Source organism: Cherax quadricarinatus, chromosome 39, assembly GCF_038502225.1.
Source record: "Cherax quadricarinatus isolate ZL_2023a chromosome 39, ASM3850222v1, whole genome shotgun sequence".
In the NCBI taxonomy this organism is placed as follows: domain Eukaryota; kingdom Metazoa; phylum Arthropoda; class Malacostraca; order Decapoda; family Parastacidae; genus Cherax; species Cherax quadricarinatus.
Window position 1 is genome coordinate 10163033 of NC_091330.1, and position 19176 is coordinate 10182208.

A 19176-nucleotide genomic window follows, 5' to 3' on the forward strand; every position below is an offset into this window, starting at 1 on the left:
GAGAGATGAAAACAAATAAGGCGATAGATGAAGATATAGATGAGATAGATGGAGTTGGAAATATTTTTTTTTTTTCAACAAGTCGGCCGTCTTCCGCCGAGGCAGGGTGACCCAAAAAAGAAAGAAAATCCCCAAAAAGAAAATACTTTCATCATTCAACACATTCACCACACTCACACATTATCACTGTTTTTGCAGAGGTGCTCAGAATACAACAGTTTAGAAGCATATACGTATAAAGATACACAATATATCCCTCCAAATTGCCAATATCCCAAACCTCTCCTTTAAAGTGCAGGCATTGTACTTCCCATTTCCAGGACTCAAGTCCGACTATATGAAAATAACCGGTTTCCCTGAATCCCTTCACTAAATATTACCCTGCTCACACTCCAACAGATCGTCAGGTCCCAAGTATCATTCGTCTCCATTCACTCCTATCTAACACGCTCATGCACGCTTGCTGGAAGTCCAAGCCCCTTGCCCACAAAACCTCCTTTACCCTCTCTTTCCAACCCTTTCGAGGACGACCCCTACCCCTCCTTCCTTCCCCTATAGATTTATATGCTTTCCATGTCATTCTACTTTGATCCATTCTCTCTAAATGACCAAACCACCTCAACAACCCCTCTTCTGCCCTCTGACTAATGCTTTTATTAACTCCACACCTTCTCCTAATTTCCACACTCCGAATTTTCTGCATAATATTTACACCACACATTGCCCTTAGACAGGACACCTCCACTGCCTCCAACCGTCTCCTCGCTGCTGCATTTACCACCCAAGCTTCACATCCATATAAGAGTGTTGGTACTACTATACTTTCATACATTCCCTTCTTTACCTCCATAGATAACGTTTTTTTGACTCCACATATACCTCAACGCACCACTCACCTTTTTTCCCTCATCAATTCTATGATTAACCTCATCCTTCATAAACCCATCCGCCGACACGTCAACTCCCAAGTATCTGAAAACATTCACTTCTTCCATACTCCTCCTCCCCAATTTGATATCCAATTTTTCTTTATCTAAATCATTTGATACCCTCATCACCTTACTCTTTTCTATGTTCACTTTCAACTTTCTACCTTTACACACATTCTCAAACTCATCCACTAACCTTTGCAATTTTTCTTTAGAATCTCCCATAAGCACAGTATCATCAGCAAAAAGTAACTGTGTCAGTTCCCATTTTGAATTTGATTCCCAATAATTTAATCCCACCCCTCTCCCGAACACCCTAGCATTTACTTCTTTTACAACCCCATCTATAAATATATTAAACAACCATGGTGACATTACACATCCCTGTCTAAGACCTACTTTTACCGGGAAGTATTCTCCCTCTCTTCTACACACCCTAACCTGAGCCTCACTATCCTCATAAAAACTCTTAACAGCATTTAGTAACTTACCACCTATTCCATATACTTGCAACATCTGCCACATTGCTCCCCTATTCACTCTATCATATGCCTTTTCTAAATCCATAAATGCAATAAAAACTTCCCTACCTTTATCTAAATGCTGTTCACATATATGCTTCAATGTAAACACTTGATCTACACATCCCCTACCCACTCTGAAGCCTCCTTGCTCATCCGCAATCCTACATTCTGTCTTACCTCTAATTCTTTCAACTGGAAATATATTAAGATAAAAACAGTTGAACCACATTTGTTCAAGTATTGTATTTACAACAAGAAAATGTTTGTATGGGCGAAACATCATCCGTGTTCCTTCAGTCATTGCAGCTGATGTTTTTATATAGTGTTCTGTATAGTGGCGAAACATCATCTGTGTTCAGCTTCAGTCACTGTAGTTGATGATTTTATGTTGTGTTCTGTATAGTTGCGAAACATCATCTGTGTTCAGCTTCATTCACAGTAGTTGATGTTTTTATGTTGTGTTCTGTATAGTGGCGAAACATCATCTGTGTTCAGCTTCAGTCACTGTAGCTGATGTTTTTATATTGTGTTCTGTATAGTGGCGAAACATCATCTTTGTTCAGCTTCAGTCACTGTAGTTGATGTTTTTATATTGTGTTCTGTATAGTGGCGAAACATCATCTGTGTTCAACTTCAGTCACTGTAGTTGATGTTTTTATATTGTGTTCTGTATAGTGGCGAAACATCATCTGTGTTCAACTTCAGTCACTGTAGTTGATGTTTTTATATTGTGTTCTGTATAGTGGCGAAACATCATCTGTGTTCAGCTTCAGTCACTGTAGTTGATGTTTTTATATTGTGTTCTGTATAGTGGCGAAACATCATCTGTGTTCAGCTTCAGTCACTGTAGCTGATGTTTTTATATTTGTTCTGTATAGTGGCGAAACATCATCTGTGTTCAGCTTCAGTCACTGTAGTTGATGTTTTTATACTGTGTGTTATGTATCTCAATTAAGAAAAATGAATTTAAAAATTATTAAAATTTGTTGTATTTTACTAACATGTGTCCTGCCAGTCGCTGAGACTGGTAAGAGACGCCATCAAGGACGGTCTCAGGGCCACAGACGTAGTGACGTGCTTGTTGAAGGCAAGGACCAGAGCCCAAGAGCTCGAGCTGACCTCCAACACACGGACTATTATGGCCTCCTGGAGGCTGAGATACTGAGACGTCAGGCAGACGGTCCTGACGTTGAAGTAACTCGTGAAGACCTTCCTGAAGGAGGTCACCCGCGATATGACGGTGCTGAAGGAGGTCACCCGCAACATGACAGTGCTGAGGGAGGTCACCCGCGACAGCACGATGCCGAGGACTCCGCTCACCCTCGACAGCACAGTGCTAAGAAGGTCAATCACGGCGCCCTCAAGGATCAACTGTACAACTTGCAGGTCCTCCTTGAAGAGTCCCGGCGCCAGGAACGTCAGTCTAAAGAGGAATACCACGAGATTGAGAGTATCTCTCAGGAGTGTTCTCAGGCAGTACCCGAGGCTGCTCTGCTCTTGCAACAGGAACGCAGAAAGACTGAGGAGCTGAGAGCTCTAGCTGATGCTAAAGCTCTTGAGCTGAAAGCTCTTCAAGAAACCCATGAGAGCCTCAAACGCAAACATGGCAAAGCGAATGCTCGAGTGAAGAAATGGGACCGAAAAACCTCTAATTTGGTAAAGGCTCGTAACGAGGTTGAAAACAATTATAATAACTTACAAGAAGAGCATGAACGGCAGCTGAAAGCTTATCAAGAGCTCCTTCAGTCGCACAAAAAGGAAAGGAAACAGAAGAAGGAACTTAAAGAAAAGTACAAAAAACATCTCCGTCGAAACAGAAACATTGTCGAACACAGTGACAAACACCGAAGTTTAAACAATGAACTGGAGGAAAAAATTAAAGATTTAGAAAAGAAATTAAACGAGAAACACAGTCAGTTTGAGGCGCTCCGCGGTGATCATAATGAGCTTAAAAACGAACATCGAAATGTTAAGCGAATCGCAGAAGAAAGAAAGAAGGAAAATTTCAAACTGGCTGAGCCTCGCAATCAAGCTGTGTACAGATATGACGTCCTTCTCAAGGAACACAAGAAGGAGCGTAAGGTGTACGACAAGGCTTCACGTAAACACGAAACACTCAGTCATAGTAACAATCTAATGGAGCATAATCTGGAGAACCTACAGAAAATGTTAGATGAGAAAGATCGCGAGGAGAAGGAGTATCTAGCAGTACTCAAGAGCAAGAAAGAAAAGTATAACGAACTAGACAAAACTCGCGCTAATCATCACATGCGGGAACGTAAGTGGCTTCAAGCAGTCACTAAGTTCAAGGAAGAAGCAAATGATCTGTATAATCAGCTGAAGCGTTACCGGTCGCTAACGGAGGAGAGAGAGAGAGAACTTCACAATCACTATAATACACTCGCAGACAAAGATGAGAAGATTGGGTCCTTAACGAAAGAGCTGGAAGCCGTGAGACTGTCAGTAGCTGACAGTCAGCAAGATCATAGCCAGTGTCAGCGGGAATATCAAAACTTAAACCTAAAGTACCGTCGCGCACTCCATATCAATGATTACCTTAAATCTTCACCCCACTGACCCTTGTACCAGTGTGTGGACCGTTGTGCTCCAGTGTGTGGACCAGTGTGTGGGTGGATCGTTGGGTTTCAGTGTGAGGACCGTAGTGTTCCAGACTGGGACTCATTTTCTTGATGCTGCGCGTCAAGTCTCCCGGTGTAGGCCTCCTCCTGCGTGCAATTCACGATGGAGGGTAGAGTTTTAACCCATGGTAATGTGGAGCAGGGACGGATTTTCCCGGTCTTCTACAGTCACCATTTTCAACACTTCAAATAACCTCTGTAAATTGATAAATCCCCTGGCGGGCGAAACGTCTTGGTAATAAGGATACCTAGGTGTTGCACATGTGTTATCAATACACACACATAGATACACGTCCACTGTCAATAACTATACGTACATATTTTTTTATTTAAGTTATCCTGACATTTACGATATATCTTTTGTATCGTTTTTAATAAAAATTTTATATGACTTTTAGCCATATAAAATTGTTATTAAAAACAATTGTTATTAAAATACAACAGTTTAGAAGCATATACGTATAAAGATACACAACATATCCCTCCAAACTGCCAATATCCCAAACCCCTCCTTTAAAGTGCAGGCATTGTACTTCCCATTTCCAGGACTCAAGTCCGACTATATGAAAATAACCGGTTTCCCTGAATCCCTTCACTAAATATTACCCTGCTCACACTCCAACAGATCGTCAGGTCCCAAGTATCATTCGTCTCCATTCACTCCTATCTAACACGCTCATGCACGCTTGCTGGAAGTCCAAGCCCCTTGCCCACAAAACCTCCTTTACCCTCTCTTTCCAACCCTTTCGAGGACGACCCCTACCCCTCCTTCCTTCCCCTATAGATTTATATGCTTTCCATGTCATTCTACTTTGATCCATTCTCTCTAAATGACCAAACCACCTCAACAACCCCTCTTCTGCCCTCTGACTAATGCTTTTATTAACTCCACACCTTCTCCTAATTTCCACACTCCGAATTTTCTGCATAATATTTACACCACACATTGCCCTTAGACAGGACATCTCCACTGCCTCCAACCGTCTCCTCGCTGCTGCATTTACCACCCAAGCTTCACATCCATATAAGAGTGTTGGTACTACTATACTTTCATACATTCCCTTCTTTACCTCCATAGATAACGTTTTTTTGACTCCACATATACCTCAACGCACCACTCACCTTTTTTCCCTCATCAATTCTATGATTAACCTCATCCTTCATAAACCCATCCGCCGACACGTCAACTCCCAAGTATCTGAAAACATTCACTTCTTCCATACTCCTCCTCCCCAATTTGATATCCAATTTTTCTTTATCTAAATCATTTGATACCCTCATCACCTTACTCTTTTCTATGTTCACTTTCAACTTTCTACCTTTACACACATTCTCAAACTCATCCACTAACCTTTGCAATTTTTCTTTAGAATCTCCCATAAGCACAGTATCATCAGCAAAAAGTAACTGTGTCAGTTCCCATTTTGAATTTGATTCCCCATAATTTAATCCCACCCCTCTCCCGAACACCCTAGCATTTACTTCTTTTACAACCCCATCTATAAATATATTAAACAACCATGGTGACATTACACATCCCTGTCTAAGACCTACTTTTACCGGGAAGTGTTCTCCCTCTCTTCTACACACCCTAACCTGAGCCTCACTATCCTCATAAAAACTCTTAACAGCATTTAGTAACTTACCACCTATTCCATATACTTGCAACATCTGCCACATTGCTCCCCTATCCACTCTATCATATGCCTTTTCTAAATCCATAAATGCAATAAAAACTTCCCTACCTTTATCTAAATGCTGTTCACATATATGCTTCAATGTAAACACTTGATCTACACATCCCCTACCCACTCTGAAGCCTCCTTGCTCATCCGCAATCCTACATTCTGTCTTACCTCTAATTCTTTCAACTGGAAATATATTAAGATAAAAACAGTTGAACCACATTTGTTCAAGTATTGTATTTACAACAAGAAAATGTTTGTATGGGCGAAACATCATCCGTGTTCCTTCAGTCATTGCAGCTGATGTTTTTATATAGTGTTCTGTATAGTGGCGAAACATCATCTGTGTTCAGCTTCAGTCACTGTAGTTGATGATTTTATGTTGTGTTCTGTATAGTTGCGAAACATCATCTGTGTTCAGCTTCATTCACAGTAGTTGATGTTTTTATGTTGTGTTCTGTATAGTGGCGAAACATCATCTGTGTTCAGCTTCAGTCACTGTAGCTGATGTTTTTATGTTGTGTTCTGTATAGTGGCGAAACATCATCTTTGTTCAGCTTCAGTCACTGTAGTTGATGTTTTTATATTGTGTTCTGTATAGTGGCGAAACATCATCTGTGTTCAGCTTCAGCCACTGTAGCTGATGTTTTTATATTGTGTTCTGTATAGTGGCGAAACATAATCTGTGTTCAGCTTTAGTCACTGTAGCTGATGTTTTTATATTGTGTTCTGTATAGTGGCGAAACAGCATCTGTGTTCAACTTCAGTCACTGTAGTTGATGTTTTTATATTGTGTTCTGTATAGTGGCGAAACATCATCTGTGTTCAGCTTCAGTCACTGTAGTTGATGTTTTTATATTGTGTTCTGTATAGTGGTGAAACATCATCTGTGTTCAGCTTCAGTCACTGTAGCTGATGTTTTTATATTGTGTTCTGTATAGTGGCGAAACATCATCTGTGTTCAGCTTCAGTCACTGTAGCTGATGTTTTTATATTGTGTTCTGTATAGTGGCGAAACATCATCTGTGTTCAGCTTTAGTCACTGTAGCTGATGTTTTTATATTGTGTTCTGTATAGTGGCGAAACATCATCTGTGTTCAACTTCAGTCACTGTAGTTGATGTTTTTATATTGTGTTCTGTATAGTGGCGAAACATCATCTGTGTTCAGCTTCAGTCACTGTAGTTGATGTTTTTATATTGTGTTCTGTATAGTGGCGAAACATCATCTGTGTTCAGCTTCAGTCACTGTAGCTGATGTTTTTATATTTGTTCTGTATAGTGGCGAAACATCATCTGTGTTCAGCTTCAGTCACTGTAGTTGATGTTTTTATACTGTGTGTTATGTATCTCAATTAAGAAAAATGAATTTAAAAATTATTAAAATTTGTTGTATTTTACTAACATGTGTCCTGCCAGTCGCTGAGACTGGTAAGAGACGCCATCAAGGACGGTCTCAGGGCCACAGACGTAGTGACGTGCTTGTTGAAGGCAAGGACCAGAGCCCAAGAGCTCGAGCTGACCTCCAACACACGGACTATTATGGCCTCCTGGAGGCTGAGATACTGAGACGTCAGGCAGACGGTCCTGACGTTGAAGTAACTCGTGAAGACCTTCCTGAAGGAGGTCACCCGCGATATGACGGTGCTGAAGGAGGTCACCCGCAACATGACGGTGCTGAGGGAGGTCACCCGCGACAGCACGATGCCGAGGACTCCGCTCACCCTCGACAGCACGGTGCTAAGAAGGTCAATCACGGCGCCCTCAAGGATCAACTGTACAACTTGCAGGTCCTCCTTGAAGAGTCCCGGCGCCAGGAACGTCAGTCTAAAGAGGAATACCACGAGATTGAGAGTATCTCTCAGGAGTGTTCTCAGGCAGTACCCGAGGCTGCTCTGCTCTTGCAACAGGAACGCAGAAAGACTGAGGAGCTGAGAGCTCTAGCTGATGCTAAAGCTCTTGAGCTGAAAGCTCTTCAAGAAACCCATGAGAGCCTCAAACGCAAACATGGCAAAGCGAATGCTCGAGTGAAGAAATGGGACCGAAAAACCTCTAATTTGGTAAAGGCTCGTAACGAGGTTGAAAACAATTATAATAACTTACAAGAAGAGCATGAACGGCAGCTGAAAGCTTATCAAGAGCTCCTTCAGTCGCACAAAAAGGAAAGGAAACAGAAGAAGGAACTTAAAGAAAAGTACAAAAAACATCTCAGTCGAAACAGAAACATTGTCGAACACAGTGACAAACACCGAAGTTTAAACAATGAACTGGAGGAAAAAATTAAAGATTTAGAAAAGAAATTGAACGAGAAACACAGTCAGTTTGAGGCGCTCCGCGGTGATCATAATGAGCTTGAAAACGAACATCGAAATGTTAAGCGAATCGCAGAAGAAAGAAAGAAGGAAAATTTCAAACTGGCTGAGCCTCGCAATCAAGCTGTGTACAGATATGACGTCCTTCTCAAGGAACACAAGAAGGAGCGTAAGGTGTACGACAAGGCTTCACGTAAACACGAAACACTCAGTCATAGTAACAATCTAATGGAGCATAATCTGGAGAACCTACAGAAAATGTTAGATGAGAAAGATCGCGAGGAGAAGGAGTATCTAGCAGTACTCAAGAGCAAGAAAGAAAAGTATAACGAACTAGACAAAACTCGCGCTGATCATCACATGCGGGAACGTAAGTGGCTTCGAGCAGTCACTAAGTTCAAGGAAGAAGCAAATGGTCTGTATAATCAGCTGAAGCGTTACCGGTCGCTAACGGAGGAGAGAGAGAGAGAACTTCACAATCACTACAATACACTCGCAGACAAAGATGAGAAGATTGGGTCCTTAACGAAAGAGCTGGAAGCCGTGAGACTGTCAGTAGCTGACAGTCAGCAAGATCATAGCCAGTGTCAGCGGGAATATCAAAACTTAAACCTAAAGTACCGTCGCGCACTCCATATCAATGATTACCTTAAATCTTCACCCCACTGACCCTTGTACCGGCGTATGTTCCAGTGTGTGGACCGTTGTGCTCCAGTGTGTGGACCGTTGTGTTCCAGTGTGTGGGTGGATCGTTGGGTTTCAGTGTGAGGACCGTAGTGTTCCAGACTGGGACTCATTTTCTTGATGCTGCGCGTCAAGTCTCCCGGTGTAGGCCTCCTCCTGCGTGCAATTCACGATGGAGGGTAGAGTTTTAACCCATGGTAATGTGGAGCAGGGACGGATTTTCCCGGTCTTCTACAGTCACCATTTTCAACACTTCAAATAACCTCTGTAAATTGATAAATCCCCTGGCGGGCGAAACGTCTTGGTAATAAGGATACCTAGGTGTTGCACATGTGTTATCAATACACACACATAGATACACGTCCACTGTCAATAACTATACGTACATATTTTTTTATTTAAGTTATCCTGACATTTACGATATATCTTTTGTATCGTTTTTAATAACAATTTTATATGACTTTTAGCCATTATTTATCATATATAAACTTTATGTAGCTATCCTTATTATTATAATTACCTTATTATTATTATTATTATTATTATTATTATTATTATTATTATTATTATTATTAACAGCTTTATTACCTATAAATCAATCCCTACATTTCCTTCGTCATAATTTAGTTTTTTTTTTTAAGTGCTGAGACTGCATCTTCAACGACCACACTACAAGTATCACCAATGTCAAACGGTAGCCTGTTAAAAGTTATGCACTCGGGTAGGATTACTGATCCTCTTCTGTCTCGTGCTGGTGCGTATAACAAGTGTTTGTGCACACAACGGCTGACACATCCTCACCAGGTAACTGATTTTAGGTACCTGGTGTGAGGTAAATACCACCACCACTAGTAGGTTCCAGTAACCTGTTATGTATATACCTAGTGTACGTAATTTAGACATGTGTGTTAATGGGGAATTTACCGAGGAGACGTTTCGCTCACAGGAGCTTCATTATCAAGTTTGAAGTGTAGTTTGAATATGGAGTATTCCAGACTAAAGGAGTGAACACTTCATCAACTGTCTCCACTATTTTATTCACCTCCGTATTCGACTTAAGAAGCCTGCTGTGTAGGTGAAACTGATGTGTACCTGAAGTATAGCTTATTAAAAGCACCTTGGTTTTGCACCTTGGGTTTCCACTGTAACGTCAGGATCAATAGGTGGCGATCCAGAGAGGTAACGCCTGATGTATCTTGTCCACATGCCCAAGCAATTGAGGGGTCTGGAGGGACTTTTTCGAAATGTAAATGCAATTTTTCCTCCTAACTTTCTATACGGTTTTCGTGTTAACTTCTCTGCCTCATCTATGATACATCAACCTTATAGTCAATGACACTCAAGGGGGCTGGCATCGACACGCTTGCTTAAGTTTACTAAGACTCTATTTGACACACACTTAAACCTCCGTGTCGGAGTACACACACTCAGCCATGTACTCACCCGACACACACAGTGTTACTGGATCCTCTTTCAACAGGCAACCAGCAGAGAGAGAGAGAGAGAGAGAGATAAAGTCAGTTGATCAAATTAAAATACTGGCCCACAGATGGCTCCAACTTCATCCTGTTCCTTACTTGTATGTTTCATAACAATAAAAATGCTTTCAAATAAGCTGATGTAGGTAACAGATCTTAGCTTGCCAATAAAGTTAGGAATCCTTAACCTGTAAATAGCTTGTCAATAAAGCTAGGGATCCTTAACCTTGTCAAACCCTGTGTAAAGAGAGAGAGAGAGAGAGAGAGAGAGAGAGAGAGAGAGAGAGAGAGAGAGAGAGAGAGAGAGAGAGAGAGAGAGAGAGAGAGAGACAGAGACAGAGACAGTTTTAGGCAAGGGGAATAGGCAAGGAATCGATGCTAGGCAATTCAGCTTCACACTAGATTAGTATTGCATTCACAGAAACAATTAGCGGATTGGATACCTGGAGAGGGTTTCGGAGGTCAATGCCCCCGCTGCCCGGTCTGTGACCAGGCCTCATAAACAGGAAACAGAAAAGGATAAGAGCGACGATTAAGTTAAAGAGGAGTAAGAACAGCAATAGATGAGAAAAAAAAAACAAAGAAAAAAGATATAAGGGCTGTCATTACACTAATTGGTCACTGGAAGAGCGTGTAAAATATTAAAAATAGCGAGAAATCCTGGAATGACAAATACACGCAAAGGAATGACCTTCAGAAACCTAAACGAAGATTTTCAAGTCACTCTTCACCACATGTGCGACCAATACTTGAGTACACAGAGCCACTGTGGAACCCTTACCTAGCCAAACAAAATGGGAAACACGATATAGTTAAAAGGAATTCATCCAGACTATTGAAGAAGCCGAGAAGAAAGATCTTCTACGAAAGATGTTACTTGCTAGATTTTTTTTTGTCTGTAGATAAACAGTGAGAAGAGATATGATCACAACATTCAAAATATTTTGATGCAGAGATAAGGTAAATAAGAATACTGATAGATGCTGCTCACTCATCAGAGTCAAGAAGAAACTAGGCAACATTTCTTCAGATAAAGAATAAACAAGTGGAAGAAACTACACAAAATTTCACAGACTCCATTAGACGTTAATAGATTCGATAGAATACACCTCAGTCAGTGTTTCCAGTTAAGGGGAGCCTAATACCCCAGGTCAAGAGTCCTCCACAATTATGAAGACCTCTCCCCATCCTTTGAAGGGATTGTATTCAATTGAAGTTTATATTTCCAGTGTATATGTTCAGTCATTTCTTGAACAAAAATAAACAATTTACTCTTAAAAAACATCGAAGATCATTTTGTTCCAGTGTTCATAATTAACCCATACATAACTATCTATCCAGGTCTTGAGAACGCTGCTATCCTTGTGTTATCAAAGTACTCGTCACTTGAAGCAGATCTGAAGTGAAAGGCATATCAGTGGAGGACAAACATGAGCACTATCAAGAGTACTAAAGATATCCATTCAAGAGTACTGAGGATATCTAATCAAGAAAGATCTCGAAATACATTTAAATTGATAAATTTAGATTTAGAGACTGGTAAAAAAACCAATGCGCAGATCGATCAAGTCTACCAAATCAGGAAGGAATCGGATTTATGAAGTGTCAGATCTAACCGAGAGTGAACTGCTGTCTTCTCTCGACGAAGGAAAAGAAACACAGGTTTAGTACAGAGTCTTCATAACAAGTGCTGCTTCATGAAAAACGCCTTGACTTAGTGCCTCTTCAGTTTTTTTTTGGTCCCTCCAAGGAAGTTCCTTGATGCCTGTGATGGGGCTTTGATCTCGCCTTCCCTTGATCGAACCTGATTGCCTCCCATACCCTCAAGGTGCTGGACGACCCCACTGGGTTTAGCACTTCTACATTGAATATAATGATATTAATAATGAAGATGATACTTCTACTACTATTGCTATTAATAATAGTAATAATAATAATAATAATGACCTTGAAAAAAGAGAAAATGCAATATAATGCGATACTTATTATAATAATTATTAAGTTTATTATTATTATTACTTTTATCCTTATGAGTAGCGCTAAACCCGTAGGTGACAAAATTTCACCTAGTGAAGGGGAGAGTAAAACCAGTTCCATGGATCAAAAGCCCATCACCAACAACAAGGCACCCTTTCTATCCCTCCCTTCCATCGAAGGGTCCAGGACCCTGGCGGCCGGAGACCAGAATTATAGGCGTTAAAGCAATTTATCGGTATAATCGACAGTTGTTAATTGTTACGTTCAAGTCTTCAAGTCAGATGTGTTTACGACTTGTGGTTAGTTAATAATTCTAGTAGACGGGGGGAGGGGGTGGTTGTTAATGGTTGGGTTGGTGGTTGTTAGTGGTGATTGTTGTTAGCGGCAGGGTGATAGTTGCTGTGGTTAAGGTCGGGGCTGTTAGTAATTGGGTGGTGGTAGTAGGGTGGTGGTAGCAGGGTGGTGGTAGCAGGGTGGTGGTAGCAGGGTGGTGGTAGCAGGGTGGTGGTAACAGGGCGGTGGTAGCAGGGTGGTGGTAGTGGGGTGGTGGTAGCAGGGTGGTGGTAGCAGGGTGGTGGTAGCGGGGTGGTGGTAGCAGGGTGGTGGTAGCAGGGTGGTGGTAGCGGGGTGGTGGTAGCGGGGTGGTGGTAGCAGGGTGGTGGTAGCGGGGTGGTGGTACAGTGGTAGTAACTGATGAGTTTGAGGGTGGAAGTTGCAGGGTTATGGTAGAGTGGTGGTAGCAGGGTCGTGGTAGCATGGTAGTGGCAGCAGGGTGGTAGTTGAAGGGTTATGGTAGAGTGGTGGTGGTGTAGTGGTAGCGGGGTGGTGGTAGTAGAATGATTATGGTAAGGTGGTGACGGGACGGTAGTTTAGTGCAAGACATGCTAAGGATTATATAACCCAGGTGAGTTATTAACCTAGGATAATCCAACGAAGTCAATTATATGGCTTATTTCCACTGTCAATGAGAGTCGAGAGAGAGAGAGAGAGAGAGAGAGAGAGAGAGAGAGAGAGAGAGAGAGAGAGAGAGAGAGAGAGAGAGAGAGAGAGAGACCTAAACCCATATACACCAGAGCACTTTTAAACCCATTTCAAATTACGATTAAAGAAAATGGTGAAAACTCTCTGTGCTACTTCTATTAGAGCGGCGCTCTTTTTGAAGCACTAACGCTCCACAACGCCTCTTCTAATTAGCAGCTCTTTTGTAAGCTGGACGACAAGGGTAATAATATATATGATGGGGACCTTTTTAAAGGTCTCCGGAGGAGGAATGATCTCGCTTGGTAGACGTATGTCTGGGGATCTTACGAACCCAACATTATTTTATGTGAAGGGCTAAACCCGTGTGGTCCATTCAAGGAGTGGCTCTGGGAGCTCGACCCTCCGTGCGCTAATGGAGTGACTGCTTGACTGTGGTATTGAGATATACTCTCGTAGATTTTTTTTTTAAGTGTAGATAATCTTTTTTTTATTTCTTTTAGATGGAATTTAGTTTTATATAAAAATAAGTGAGAGAAAAAATATTTCCGACGAGAAATTATTTGAACCGAGGAAGGGCAGGGTAGTTCCTAATTCCTTCCTCCCGTTCAGTTCATAAGTCTGAGGGAATATTAATACGACCTGAGGCGGCGAAACTTTTCAGGTTCCACTTCGTTTGTAAGGGGTTCATTTTGTATGTTCCAGCATGACAAACTTTTCTCAGGGAGCAGCTTAGTTTATTCATGCATACATACATACATACTACACACACACACACACACATATATATATATATATATATATATATATATATATATATATATATATATATATATATATATATATATACATATATATATATACATATATATATATATATATATATATATATATATATATATATATATATATATATATATATAATTATATATATATATATATAAAATATATATATAAATATATATATGTCGTGCCGAATAGGCAGAATTTGCGATCTTGGCTTAAAATAGCAACGCTCATCTTTCCATATAGGACAAGTGAAAATTTGTGCATGCAATAATTTCGCCAAAATCATTTTGAACCTAATGAAAAAAATATATTTCACTGTGTTTGCTTAGTATTAAATTATTGTAAACGTATCTAAAATATATTAGTTGGGTTAGGCTAAAATAAATTGTTCTTGTTATAATAAGGTTAGGTAAGTTTTCTTAGATTCTTTTGGTGCAAAATTATAATTTTTACATTAACATTAATGAAAAAATATATCTTTAAACTTATAAGAGAAAATTTTAAAAAGGACTTAATTTTAAATGAGTTCTTGCTAATTGACCAGTTTTACATATTCGGCACGACATATATATATATATATATATATATATATATATATATATATATATATATATATATATATATATATATATATATATATATATATATATATATGTCGTGCCGAATAGGCAGAACTTGCGATCTTGGCTTAAATAGCAACGCTCATCTTGCCATACAGGACAAGTGAAAATTTGTGTATGCAATAATTTCGCCAAAATCATTCTGAACCTAACGAAAAAAATATTTTTGATTGTGTTTGTTTAGTATTAAATTATTGTAAACAAATCTAAAATATATTTAGTTGGGTTAGGCTAAAATAAATTGTTCTTGTTATGATAAGGTTAGGTAAGTTTTCTAAGATTCTTTTGATGCAAAATTAAAAATTTTTACATTAACATTAATGGAAAAAATATATCTTTAAACGTACAAGAGAAAATTTTAGAAAGGACTTAATTTTAAACGAGTTCTTGCTAATTGACCAGTTTTACATATTCGGCACGACATATATATATATATATATATATATATATATATATATATATATATATATATATATATATATATATATATATATATATATATATATATATATATATATATATATAGAGAGAGAGAGAGAGAGAGAGAGAGAGAGAGCAAGCAAATTAATAAACAATTCAATAACATATATATATATATGTATATATATATATATATATATATATATATATATATATATATATATATATATATATATATATATATATATATATATATATATATATAAAACTTTTCCTTAAAATGTGTACTACTATACCTGACGTGCGTTTACAAACGTACCAACACTATCAAATTCAGTCCCACGGGTGTTTTTATACACAGCTGAGTAACTTTCATTATGCATCAAGAAAAGATATCTACTATCTTCCTTTGAGAGCAACTTCTTCACTGTCTACCGTTATCTCACGTAGTTCAATAAGACCCAGATAACCTAGTTTGCAGCCCGGACGTGGGTGATGGTGTGACCCCCTTCCCTCACCACCCACACTCACCTACCCAAACACACTCATTGAGAGCACACACAAAGACCCTCAAAATGATGGAAGATCCTGTAACCGTTTTCTCGAAAGACTTACCTAAGCCAACACACTTCGCGTGTAATGTCAAACCAGATCTTAGCGCAAAACCACATTAAAAATTTTACCTGGCGGTCTTCGGAGAATATTATAAAAAAAATCGTTCTTGGGTTTATTAAGGAGGTAAGTTTGTGTGTATGTTATAGGGAAGTCTCGAAGGAACGTTAAATTAAAACTGCCAAATCAGCCCAGGTGTCCACCCCCGCCCACCCTCGCTCGGGAAAGACAGATGCTCAAGTACCAGAAATTTTATCAGCCGTAAAGGTCCTTTTCCCCCTGTGTTGTATTGGACATCTGTTCCTTCCCTGCACGAACTTGTCCCAGTCGCCTACCTTCTACGATAAAGTCCATAAAAAGGGAAAAAAAGAATAGGAAGCGAATTTTGAATTGTCTCCTTTTAATTGTCCTTACAAACGCACGTCAATGGGTAATCATCCCCATAAACCAAACTGTTCTTATGGCTACCATAAAAGCCGCTAGGTAATCCCTTACGGGACCACCAGCCTGAGGCAGCAGATGGGAGAGGGAGTCAGTTGGCTATGTCAACAAAGATGACGACGGGAGAACTGCGCTCCGCAGATGATCGATCGATTCACAGAATCTGGAGTGGTGGGGGAACTTGCTGAATGGAACGCTCGTGGGAAGTGATGGAACCAACGGAATGGTGTGTAACTTGCGGAATGACGGGACTTCCGGAATGGTGGAGCGTGTGAAATGTGCAACTCACGGAGTGGGTGACTTACGGTATGAGACACCTTACACATCGCTGAACTTGTGGAACGAACAACTTGCGGAGCGACGGAACTCGAAGAATAACAGAAACCTTAGGAAATGAGGTGCTCTAGAAAGTGAGGTACTCAGGCACTCTAGAAAATGAGGTACTCTAGAAAATGAAGTAGTCTAGAAAGTGAGGTACTCAGGTACTCTAGAAAATGAGGTACTCTAAAAAGTAAGATACTATAGAAAACGAGGTACTCTAGAAAGTGAGGTACTCCAGAAAGTGAGGTACTCCAGAAAGTGAGGTACTCTAGAAAGTGAGGTACTCTAGAAAAGTGAACAGTGCACAAACGACCCACACTGTCGAGTGGAAACTTTAGACGACGTTTCGATCCGTGGTGGATTGAGCGAAAATCCACATAGTCAACACTATAAAACAGCCAGATGGTGGAAGATATACATAACATACTTATAAGTTAATTACTACAGCTTTATCTGGCTGACTTAAAGCCGCTTTATAAGCACAGAGCACCAAGCACTCTGAAATCTAAAGCACCTGTCTGGTAGTCCTTTGTATCGGCACGTTTAGCAGTGTCTCCCTATTAGATGATAGAGCTTCCACCACGTCTTGTTCTGAATGAGCTACACTTCATACAAATAATAATAATAATAATAATAATAATAATAATAATAATAATAATAATAATAATGATAATAATAATAATGATAATAATAATAATAATAATAATAATAATAATAATAATAATAATAATAATAATAATAATAATAATAATCATCATAATAAAAATAATAATAGTGTGGAAAAAGTTGCTAATTCTTTGTCTCTTATTTATAGTGTCGTAGGTGGGATGTTATACCTGCGTCGTGTTATTGTTTATATTTATTACTAACACCCCTGTTATATCAACATCTCTCGTTATCACTACCTTTCCGACCACAATTATCTTCGCCACAGCGATTCTAACCACCACTGTCTGACTCACTGCTATTATACATTAGCTATGATTTCGTGCATGACACACGGCTGGTATTACTCTCATACCTTCCAGGCGCATCTTGTAAATCTTCCTTCATGACTCGACACCACATTATCTTGGCACTTAAGGAGCTGATTAAGCAATTAAGACGAGAGAGAGAAAGCGACACTGGTGTTTACTGACTTGCTAATGAAATTTCAGCCTTCTAATTGACTCTCATTGTCTGTAAGACGTTGCCTCTGGTGTCATGAAATGACGGAATTTTGACGGAGGTGAAGAGGATGAGATTACAAACAGAAGGGCAGGGTGAAAGATGAGAAGCAGGAGAGGTGGAAGAATGATGATTTAAATGAAGACTATGGAGAAGAAGGAGCAGGAAGAGGAGGAGAAGGATTGGTAAATGGAACAGGACAGTAAAGAATTTAGAAAGGCTATGCAAAAGAAGGAAGACGAAAGCGAACACAGAAAACATGAATGAGATAACATGTGGAAATATAAAGAATAAAAGTGCAGAAGTCACTTTTGAATGAGTATGAGATTAACTCATTAAGATATTCAATACTGTATGTGTCGGCTGACGGGTCTTTGAAAGATAATTTGAAACTCATAAAAAGAGAAAGAAAGTAGCAGAAGTGTTAAGGAATTAGTAGAAATATTAAATGTGTTTCAGTGGATGTTAAAAAAAAGGATATATCACAGTAGAGTGGTGCCATGTGAGAGTCACGTTGTTCGTGATTTTCTCAGCAGTGAGGAGACTGGAGGCAGCGGAGTTATTGTATCTGAAATTAATATGTAGAGAATGAACAGTTAATAAATCAGAAGGAGAGTTGTGGTACGAAGCTTCAACATCCAACACACACACACACACACACATATATATATATATATATATATATACGAATCTAAAGTAAAATAAAACAAAACTGTACAACCAAATTTATATACATAACATACATGGCGTAACACTATTTTTACGGAAAAACAGATATACACATCACCATGTGAAATGACGAATCAATATATCGATCGCGTTCTCAGTTATTGATACAAGGATAAAAATACTCAATTGGCACCCGCGACTCAACAGCTGGTGCCCAAACCTCTGAGAGCATCGCTCACCGCACCAATAGTATCCATCTTCCTTTACGTATAACTGATTATCTGAATTGACAGATTCTATAATCGTAGACTAGGTTTGTAATCTATTTTGAAATGTGGTAGGAATTAGTGACGATGAGAGACTGAGGTAATGGAGATTATGCAATGTGACTGAAGGGAAACTTTCTGAAAGATGACGAGGACTGCTGGATAGTTTCCTACAGTCTTCGCATACCTATGGACCCTGCCCAGGAATGGAACACAAGAGGACAGAGGAATGAGATAAAGCTGGGAGGGAAAGGAAGATAGATAATGTTGTAAACAGAAAATCGATTCTCTGAGATTCCCAAAAGACGAAGCAGTTTTGAAGAGAGGATCTGACAAGAAAAAAAAAATACGCTAAAGAGCCAAAGTAATATTTATGTTTCATAAACCTATTAGGATACAGAGCTCAGGTCAGATTAGCATAATTGATATAATTGAGTGATTTAACATGAAAACCAAGGCCGCCTGCCACCCCTATTGTTGCTGCACAATATGTCGTTCACTCATACACCAGGTTGTTCCCATAGCAACGTTTCAAAATATAATGAAGGAAGAGTTTCCTACACAACATGTATGGCTGCTGTTCCGGCCGTCGGCTGAAGGTTTATTCTAATCCAATGAGTTACAACTACACTTTTTTATGGCGAATTGAGATTTCTGGTGAGTCTAT

The 19176-nt window shown here is 39.5% G+C and overlaps 1 protein-coding gene across 3 annotated transcripts; it reads left to right on the forward strand.

Annotated features, from left to right (window-relative positions):
- The first annotated feature begins 2380 nt into the window (after positions 1 to 2380).
- Positions 2381 to 8892, forward strand: LOC138853767 (golgin subfamily A member 6-like protein 1). 3 transcript variants are annotated; one of them, XM_070092361.1, is made up of 2 exons: positions 2381 to 2705; positions 2736 to 4144. In XM_070092361.1, exons 1-2 carry the CDS (start codon positions 2414 to 2416, stop codon positions 4028 to 4030), a joined length of 1587 nt encoding a protein of 528 aa, XP_069948462.1. In that variant the 5' UTR covers positions 2381 to 2413; the 3' UTR covers positions 4031 to 4144. The 3 variants fall into 3 exon arrangements, with proteins under 3 accessions (XP_069948462.1, XP_069948460.1, XP_069948461.1); XM_070092359.1 differs by lacking the exon at positions 2736 to 4144 and adding an exon at positions 7402 to 8892 and having other exon boundaries at positions 2382 to 2705; XM_070092360.1 differs by lacking the exons at positions 2381 to 2705; positions 2736 to 4144 and adding exons at positions 7110 to 7431; positions 7462 to 8892.
- Positions 8893 to 19176: the final 10284 nt, after the last annotated feature.